This window comes from Helianthus annuus, chromosome 1 (assembly GCF_002127325.2).
Source record: "Helianthus annuus cultivar XRQ/B chromosome 1, HanXRQr2.0-SUNRISE, whole genome shotgun sequence".
Classification (NCBI taxonomy): Eukaryota; Viridiplantae; Streptophyta; class Magnoliopsida; order Asterales; family Asteraceae; genus Helianthus; species Helianthus annuus.
The window spans coordinates 60176621-60187113 of NC_035433.2; the positions used below are offsets into that span (position 1 = coordinate 60176621).

The 10493-nt window shown below is 34.7% G+C and overlaps 1 protein-coding gene and 1 long non-coding RNA gene across 2 annotated transcripts; one reads left to right on the plus strand and one right to left on the minus strand.

Annotated features, from left to right (window-relative positions):
* Positions 1-3430: 3430 nt before the first annotated feature.
* Positions 3431-6045, minus strand: LOC110866803 (40S ribosomal protein S20-2). The gene is made up of 4 exons (XM_022115952.2): positions 5890-6045; positions 5049-5170; positions 4727-4840; positions 3431-3739 (listed from the first exon to the last, which is right to left on the minus strand). Exons 2-4 carry the CDS (start codon positions 5158-5160, stop codon positions 3597-3599), a joined length of 369 nt encoding a protein of 122 aa, XP_021971644.1. The 5' UTR covers positions 5161-5170; positions 5890-6045; the 3' UTR covers positions 3431-3596.
* A 2231-nt stretch (positions 6046-8276) lies between these two features.
* Positions 8277-9631, plus strand: LOC110936395. The gene is made up of 3 exons (XR_002589968.2): positions 8277-8411; positions 8976-9032; positions 9540-9631. It is a non-coding gene; the product is annotated as an uncharacterized LOC110936395 (long non-coding RNA).
* The last annotated feature ends 862 nt before the right edge of the window (positions 9632-10493 follow it).

Genomic DNA, 10493 nt, shown 5'->3' on the forward strand with positions numbered 1-10493 from the left:
TTTACAGTCCTGTTTTTAAAGTTGATAAAAACTATAACTACATTGATAAATCATTTTCTTTTGATTGAATTTGAAATATTATACTACTAGGTTATTGCCCCGTGTAATATACGGGGTGAATTATAAATATAATGTGAAATAAAAAACAATATGATCATAATATGATCTAAGTATATATAATATAGAGTAATATGCAGACCAAATATGAAATAAATATTGAAGTTTGTATAGTCATTCATAATAATATGATCTGTTATTTGTTTTAGGATTTGTCAAGTAACTTAAAATTTTGTACCACTACTAATATTTATTGTGACATTTTCTTGTTTAAAGGTAACGTGTCTGATTTTATCTGATAATATATTATTCTGACGGGTTAATGTTGGCATAATATTATATTTTCTACCATCCAAATATAGTTTCCTCACTTTCGCTATCATTAACATTAATATAAGGTATGCTCGTATTCAAAGCTATAAACCAATATGAATTGTACGAAATAATTACTTTTATCACAATTAGCAAGGAAACCAATAAAAACTGTTGATAATGTAATATGTCCCATACCATTTGAAAGGTCTGAAAAGGGACTTATAGACCGATAAAAGTAATGTAAATGAATAGACAAAAACTGAATCAATAAAACCAATTAACTATAGTTGAGAAAATACTATGTATAGTGTAATACTTTACATGTACAATTGAACCAATGAAACATATATAAGTGAAAAAATAAAAATAAAGACATGAGACACCATACGACAACTAAGTAAATCTAAATTTAAAAAAAAAAAAGTTATGACATTTCGAATGTGAAGATAACTTTCACAGACCTCTACATCTTAGTTATAATAGGAAAAAATATGTATGTTAAGAGTTTACCATGTTTTAAAACACATATATCTAACTTATCAAAAAATACATGATGTTTTGTATGTGATATAGATAATATGCATATTACTTATTTGACATGGTAAACTTATCTAAAAAAACATGATGTTTTCTATGTGACATATATAATATGCATAGTATATGAAGAGTAAAAAAACATACCTAGTATTTAGAATGAAGTGGAGTTTACAATAAATTACATTTATTCAACTCGTGTAATATACATGGTTTTAAAGATATAACTTTTTTATTTGGTATATAAAATTACATTTATTCAACCCGTACAATATGGTTCTTATAGATATAACTTTTTATTATTTAATATATAAAATTATATTTATTCAACTCGTACAATAAATGAGGTTTTTAAAAATATACTTTTTATTATTTAGTATATAAAATTTATTTATTCAACCCCGTATAATATACGGGGTTATAACCTAGTTTTATTATAATCATAACTACAATGGAAAATTTCCTTAAAGTATAGCAATATTAGAAATTATAAAACATCGATATGATGAAATTTAATCATTAAAAACATACGAAACTAAGACGGTTAAATAAGTGGGTTAAGACTGTGGGGTATGGGGCGGGAGTTTGGGCGTGGGTAGGGGGAAAACGCCCACGCCACCACCCCGGGTGGGCATGGGTTTCGGCGTGGCCCTTGGGGCATGGGTTTCAAGCCGGGCGTGGGACGGTCTGGCCAAGCTGACATGGCGGGCTCTAATTGGATAAACCAAAGAAGCCGTTGAGCTAGCCGTTGATTTAACTATCAATGGCTCAGATCTAGCGAAGCCCACCAAACCCACGCCCCCAACCCCCGCCCCACCATACCCTGTTTAAATGTGGGTCGTCCCATGTCTGCCACCCCAAGCCACGTGTCAACAAATGCCCCAACCAAAGCCCAACCCCTGCCCCACTATACCTCGCAGTCTAAGCTTGGTTGGTTAAACACAATCCAGATCGAATAATTTATCTTATCAATAGATTTACAATCAAAATAAAATTCTAATATAATATTTAAATCTTTTTAATTTAAATTTAAAATTTATCAATAAATTATTGATGCCCTCATTGAATGACATGTGTCCCAAATCAAGTTTCTTTTATTATATAGTATAGATTTTTAAAAAAAAAAAAAAGCTATGATAAAATCCTTTCTAGTTATCCCACATAACTTTAACCTAACGATGCTAAAAGTCTCAAATTCAACTTTTGTAGCTTGAGTTGTTCAACAAATCATTTGAAGATAAATTTTTACATATTCCTGAAATATAATAGTTCAAATTAGTTGGCCTTCTTCAACCTGCGTATCAATATAGTTATTTACGGTCTAGAATAAAAGTCTTTCTAACGGTTTGGATACTGTTTTGACCTTTAAGATCATAAAATGTAAGCATAATGTCACGGAGTTAGTCTTTCAACTCGCGTGCGACCTTAGAACACGGTCTAAGTAAGCCTTGCCGACTTGGTGTCGTTGGGTTTTGGTTGTGAAAGTTGCTAAAAGGAACGTTGAATCACAAGTGGGTTGCTTGTAATACTTGAACACAAGTATACAAGAGAAATGTTTTGTATTGCTCAAGGGAAGTTTACAAGAGATTATAGTGTTTACAAATGCTAGGGATGCTTCAAATGAGCCCCATGATCCCTATTTATACTACATTGATCACCATCTAGAGTGTTCTATATCTAGAATACCTCTTACAAAATATCATGCTTAAATATCTAAGATATTTCCTACTAAATATCATGATATTTGCTGAAATCTAGATCCTTCCATGGCAGATTTTTATGGCTATTTTGTCCAGCCATTTCTAGCGGGTTCTAGAGTCTTCTTTGTTGGAAGTTTATGTGTTTTGTGCCCCTTACGTTGCTGGAAGAGTACGGGCTGTTCCGGAACCTTCCGGGCAACTCCAGATCCGACTAGATGGTCCCGGAAATCTCTAGATTGCTGAAATTTTGGGCTGAATTTGTGCGGGGCGTGACAATAAGGTTCTAAAATATACTATGAGCTATAATCAATATAACAATTGTACACATGCTCTTGCGGCTTTTAAAAACCACACATTTTTAAAAAAGCACACATGTTTTCGTGACTTGCTAGAACAAGAACCGTCTACCAATGTGAAAAAATCGGTAGGCACGCTTCTTTTTAGGAACAATCCATGTTCAAACATCAGCAATGAAGTAGTTAAAAAGTACTCGCGTAAATTTGAGTAAAAAATAACATCTCCCGTTAAAAAAAGATAAAATCTTCTACACTGCTAGTCAAATTAATCACTCCTACACCGTAAACCAGACAATGATAAAACTCCAAATAGTCTTTGTATTATTTTATCTTTACAAATTATGATAAAACAGTTTGCATTTAATTTTTAAATATTGATTTTGTTTTAACGATATTGTTTACTTAAAACAATCATTTATATTTAAAAAACGTTATGATTTATGACATCATTCACCAGCTTTATAATAGTTGGTTCAACTTGTGAACCAAACCAGTGAACCATGAAATAAAATACAACACGAAAACGAATTAAAGGTCGTGAAAAATACAAATGATATAAATAAAACACAACTCTGAACTCTGAACTTCCTGTCAAATAATTTCAAAATTGCAAAGATATTCAAATCCTACATGAAATGAAACTATTACACAACCAAAAGACATTCTTAACCATCCATCATAAAACAGAGTACGCCTACGAATCAGCAATGGTAACCTCGACTTCAACACCGGGTTCAATGGTGATTGAGGTAATTTGTTTCACAACATCCGGTGAGCTGAAAAGATCAATAACACGCTTGTGTACACGAAGCTCAAATCTGTCCCAGGTGTTTGTTCCTACAAAAAATAAATAAATTCTTAAACTTGATCATCACTTAGCACACCTATTGAGTTAAAAACAGATGTGTATCAAAAAAGCATGACATAGTGCAGAGCGCACAACATGATATGTTCATAGATAGTTAAATAAGAGTATTCTATAAAACAATAGAAGTTAAAACTACACATTACGAATTTTATTTTAGTTAAATAAGAGTATTCTATAAAACAATAGAAGTTAAAACTACACAATACGAATTTTATTTTAGTAAAATAATAGTTAAAGTCTTTAGTCTAAAAGCGAATGCTTGTAGACATTTTGCATTTTTTGGTGTAAAACTGTGATGCAAAAAGACTGTAAAATTGTAATTTTCGGTTAGCGATATCAAAAAGAAAAACTAGAAACAGAAGTTTCTTCAAATTTGAGAGTGTCTAACCTTGGTTTTAAAATGCGCGCATAATGCGTGATGCGCCCGATGCGCTAATGAGAGCGCATCGCAACAGCTGATGCGATGCGTTTATGTGATGCGAGAATATTGCGCACATTTCGCATAATGCGCTCTGATGCACGCAACATTGTTTCTTATGCTTTTTTTTCCAGATTTTGTGAACTGTGTTCGGTTTTTTCCATAATTAACATCTTAGTATGCTTGATTTGAACCAAAAAAACACAACTCTTATCTTCCAATTACGTCAGTTGTTTTACTTTAAGTAGGTTTTTATAAGTTTTTATGTGTAAATAATTTTTAACTATTTTTTTATAAAGAGCGCTCGCATCGCGCATCACGCATCAGACTTTTGGACTAAACGCATTGGAGCGCATCACGCAATTTAAAACCAAGTGTCTAACATGATATTTAGAACAATGTCTTGTCCGGTTAGAGATTCTGTAGGTTTCAACCCAACTTTATTAACCCTATACCGCATTATTGATATTAAATTACGCAGGCCGCACTATACGACAGTTTCAAATCTACAATAAAAAAAGCAATGACAAATTAATACCTTCACCACAAGGAGACTTCCTGGTTGTGATATTAAGAACCTTAGTTGGCATTCTAACTGGTCCCTTGACTCTCAATTTCTTATCCTTGGCTCCACGAACCAAATCAGCACACACTATTGGTAAAAATTATCAAAACAAAAGGTTAAATGAGCTGGATAAAACAGTTACATTCCAATAGACATAAAATCAGAAGGCTACTTTCAAACACTAAGCTAAAAAATCTAAACTGCTCGAAAAATGAAACTGAATCAACACATAAGCTATCTTAATTTCGTCTGATTACGATGATATTATAAAACTTGCGATAAAAGAAATACGAACCTTTCTCAAGATTCTTAACATTCTTGGAAGAAAGAGTGATCCTAATCTTGTGGATCTGTTCTTGGGGCTCTTCTAGCCCTGCCTTTGTTGGCTTCATTGCTGCGTAAGCCATCTTCTTTGTTCTGCAAAAGACACCATTAATCAAAAACACAAACCAGCATAAGCTCAAACCAATATTCAAACTCTGAATAATAACAATAAAATCGCAACAGCAGATAGTACAACCAAAATCAACTATGTATTAAACACTGTAGCAGATTCAAATCTAGTTGTTCGTGGTAAACAGAGCTTCAAGTCTTATCACGTAAACCGACACAAAAAATAATCAGTAATGTAAACTCTTCAGCAGTTAAGCAAAAAATGAAACTGCAGTACCTACATACCACCTAATATCCATAAAAACACAAAGTCACATAAATTAAACACTAAAATTAAACACTAAGTAACAGTTATTAATGTAAAATCTACAAAAGTTAAGCTGCAATGCCTACATACAAAACCTAATCTCAAAAAAAAATCACTAAATGGGTTAAATTAAACATTATTTCATGTTCAAATCTACCAAACTCTACACTTGTTCGTAGTATACAAAGCTTCAAATCTTATCACGCAAACAAATACGTACAATTAAACTAAAATCTTAACAAATAAGCAAAAAAATAAAACTAAAAATAACGTAATCTGAATAAAATCGCAAAATCATGTTAAAATATACAGAAACTATTGCCGAAATGTATCGGAGTCTCGCTGACCTAATAGCGAATCGAATGATAAAGAATTAACAGGCAAACATATGTGATTGAAGGTATAACGTGCTGAGACAATCGGCCGGAAAACTAACCTGTAAGATTACGGGATTATTCCGGTGATGAAGACGGCGGCTCAGCCTCCTTGAACAATTGCAGTTGTGTTTCGGAAGACGGAATTGAAACCCTAGCTCGATTTATATTATAACCCTGATTTGCAAAGTGTTTGGGGGTATAGTTGAGGCCCAGTTATAAGCGTCATGTTGCTGAATACAAGTATATAACTTGTGTTGAGCCCAATTGTGTTAAACATTTTGGCCCGTTTACAAAATCCAAAATGTATTTTACTAGGGGTTAGACTAGAGGTGCACAAAAAAAACCGTATTCGGAACCGGACCCGGTAAAAAAACCCATAATCGGTTATTTTAATACTCGGGTAATCTATACCCGAAACCGGAAACGACTCTACCCGTAGGGTATATAGATAAGGTATGCATTTTGATCTCAATACCTAGAACCGGAACCGATCATAGCCGATTAATACCCAAAACCAGACAAGAACCGAAACCGATTATACCCAGATATACCTGATACATGATTCTAATTTTCTTACGTTATATAATGCATTTACTTTAATTTCTTACACTGTATAATGCATATTTAATAATAATAAACAAAAAATACGAGCAAATAGGGTAACAAACGCAATAGAGTATGAAAAATTACGAAAAATATAGAACTAAAAAACTCGAAAATAGGGTATAAAAAACCCGACAATGGGTTTTTAATACCCGGTTTCTTAAGAACCGGAACCGAACCCTACCTGTAATCGGGTACATAGGGTATAGTTTTTCACTTTTTTGGACAAATAACCGGAATCAAAACCGAACCGGTTATAGCAATAATCGGTTTCAACCCTTAAAACGAGAAACCAAAACCGGTTCCATAACCAGAACTGATTATTAAAAATACCCGGTTTGTCCACCTCTAAGTTAGACTCGCGGTTCTCGACGGACAGTGGGCTAAATGGATAATTAGAAAAAGGTTAAGCAACGGTATATTCAATGCACAAATTCACTTTCTTTATAAATTTAACATATTTAAAAAGATAAAGGCTTACAAGTTGAGACGAATTATTTAGTTAAATGATTTATAGATTTCATGTTATAAAAAGTTATATTAAACTAATTTGATATAATTTTTGTTAAACAAAATAACGTTGAAACAAGTATATTCAATCAAAAATTATAACACATCTAACATGTTTATAATACCCTTCATCAACAGTTTTTTTTTATTGATGAATAAATCTTACGTAAACCACTTGATTAGTGTCACTCGATAATCTATCGGTAATTGTTGTATCTCTCGATAATTCGCTAGCGAAAACTAGAATTCACTTCTAATATAATTTTTACATTAATTGTTTTTACATGTTCAGTAAATCAGTGATTTAAAAAAGGCCAATTGGATTTTAACACCTTTAACTTTGAAGAATTGGCCGATAACACCCGCAACTAACACTTTGATCTGTCACACCCCAAACTTTTAATTTTGTTTGTCATTTCACCACTCAGTTAAAAAATGACTAACTGAGTTAGTCTTCCATCCTAGCTGGCATCCTACGTGGACTATTTTTGCCAATGTGGCACATTCATGGGTATAAAACCTCACTTCATTTGCAACATTTGGAGAAAACACTAAATCATAAACTTGTAGCCAACAACATTTCTCTGCCTCTCTCTCATCCTCACGAGCTCCGATGACCGGAGCCGTATCACCGGCGCTCCGGCGTCTCACCCTCTCCGCCAAACACCAGCCACAGCACCCCCAAAATCACGTTTTAGCCGACAATCACCTGCACACCTACACCCTGCCTCTGTTTCGCCCTCATCTCCGGTGACCGGAGGTTCCGGTGACAAGTCCAGGAGGTGCCGACCGTCGTTCCTGTTGTCGATCGAGATGTTTCCCGGTGGAACACGCCCCCAATTTTTAGCTTCATCAAAACGGAGCACCACCACCACTGTCGGGTGGTGGTGAGTGACGGATAGAGAGAGAGAGAAAGAGAGAGAGAGAGAGGAGAAAACAGAAGATAGAGAAGCTTCGGTTGTCTTCTCCGACACCAGCAGCAGTGCAGCGGCGGTCCGAGACTCAGTCCGGCAGTCGGAGACAGTTGAAGATGATGATGATTAACGGCGGTCTTAGTCTTTATCTGATGGGTTCTGACAGTTGAAGATGATGATGATTAACGGCGACAGTGTAATGCCCCAAATAGAGATTTATGCCACAGGAAAAGTTAAATAAATGATACTAAGTTCACAAAATATGTATGTAACTAATTTAACCAAAAGAAAAGTGACCAAGTTAGTATGGGAAATAACAATTTGGACACACTTTAAAAGACAAGGGTCTAAAGGTGTAAATGTGTAATGAAATTTGATAAAAAAAAAAAAAAAAAAGAAGGCCAGTGTTGTTCCTGGCTGTGTGTGATCGAACGAGAGAGGGAGCCAAGGGGGAAACCCTACTTCTTAAAAATCCTACAAATTGAAGGGATTGAAAGCTGAATTCTAGGTGCATGAGTTAGGAAGTAAGATCTCCTAACTATATTAGATACCAAGTAAGTTTAATTTCATGTTCTTATGAAATTTCATGAAGTGGGTTATGTGAAAATTATGATTTTTGTATGAAATGGAACCTAAATGTTAGATGATATGAACAAATAGGGGTCATATTATGTGCTATTTTGATTGTATTAGTAGTTTGGGGTAAAACCCACTTGAAATTGTAAGGTAATGAGGTTTAGTAAAGTTTATGGATAAATTGTGTAATGTGGATGTTAAACTCGTGTTATAGAAGGTGTTTAGATGGGTAATTTGATATGAATCATATGTAGTATGATTATGATATTGATTGTGAAAGATTAGGTTAATCCATTGATGAATTTAGGATGAATATGCTATAATTACTTGTACATCATGTTTTATAGATAGTACGCACGCCATGTGTTCGATGAAATGCTTGAGTTGAATTGGTTATGTATGAACATGAGAAATTGAAGTATTGATGATCTAATGATGATATGAAAAATAAATGTGAGTAATGAACATTATGGTAAATGTTGTAAATGTGCGTAAGTGATGTATAACGCGAAAGCTAAACGCGTATGTGATGCACCTTATAGGGTCGAAGAAAGGAGGGGAATCAAACCAAGCAAAGGCAATAGGAGCGCACGACTCCGGTAAGTTCATATGAACTTCGCTCATGTAGAATGTAGATTTTGTGTTAGTTTTCATATAAATAATTGTTCGTTGTTTTATGCGGAAATTTATAGTAAAATGTCTTAATGTGAATTGTTAGTAGAAAAAGGGAAAAGTCTATTGACGACCCGTACAAATGGGTCTAAAGTATGAGTATGAGGTGTTCTTGGTGACGTATTGACCCGTAGTTAAACGGGTCAAGTAAGATGAAATTGTTATGAAGTTAAGATAGCTAGTGAAGTATGGAAAAATTAAAAAGTAAGAATAAGTATGATCCGTGAGAACGGGTCGGATAAAATAGGATGATTGATGATGATGGAAACTAAGATGGTGCTATATCCGTTAAACGAAATTGTCATATGAGAAGTTCGAATGAAAATATGTAAAGATATAGTGACCCGGTAACGGGTCAAATAATGATGAAAAGCAAATTGTATTAGTAATATGTTTTAACCGAACTAACTTGTAAGTTTGTGTTATGGATGTAGGTGAATCTCACTCTTGATAATGGCGAGCTTGGATCGAACACACCACATCGCCCTTTATGCGCTTCCGGTTAAAGTTGTCTTTGTAAATGGGTCAAAACACTTTCATAATGTAAATGTTAAATTTATGTCTAGGATGTTTTGTAGGTAAATTAGGATTTTAAATCTTATTTTGGTAGTTCGGACAAAACGCTTTTGATGGAATCTTGAATGGTTACAACTTTTATGTCTTTTGAAACGTGTCGTAGAATTTAGTTTGAATAGTGATTGTTAAAAGTAGGGAATTGCTTATAGTACGAACGGGTCATGCCCAATTTTTGTTAAATTTAGTATGTTGTATTTATTATTTTCGAATGTGAAAAAGTGGGCGTTTCAAGTTGGTATCAGAGCCGAGGTTTGAGGGATTTAAGCATTAGAGTTAAAATGCTTGAACTCAAACCGAAAGCTCGTATGAAGGTGTGTTCGTTCCGAAGCGCTATGCAAGTAAGTAAATTGTAAATTTTGATTATGCTTATAGTTAGAAATGGGAAGGGGATTATAGTTAACTCACTAGAATAACTTGGGTTGTAACATTACGGGATGTTACGGGAGGTTTCGGAACGTCACGGAACCTTTCGGGTCATACCGGGGCTCGGGAACGAAGCATGTGGATAAAAAAAAATCAGCGTTTGCAGGTCAGAAGACCCGTCGGCGACGACCCCCTATGGCGTCGGCGACGCACCTGGGTGTCCCGACGGCCTAACCCCCTGCCTACGCACAAGTCCAGCGACGCAACAATCTGGGGTGCGTCGGCGACGCGGCCCAGTGCCGTCGGCGACGCCCCTCCCTGGTCCACTTTGCTGAATTGTTTCGTTTGTTATTCCATGGCCTCTAATTCAGTTTCGGACCTTCATTAATCTTAAAAAAAAAAAGCCCCAAAATGTTAATGAAACCATGAATATAAGTTGACTAACACGC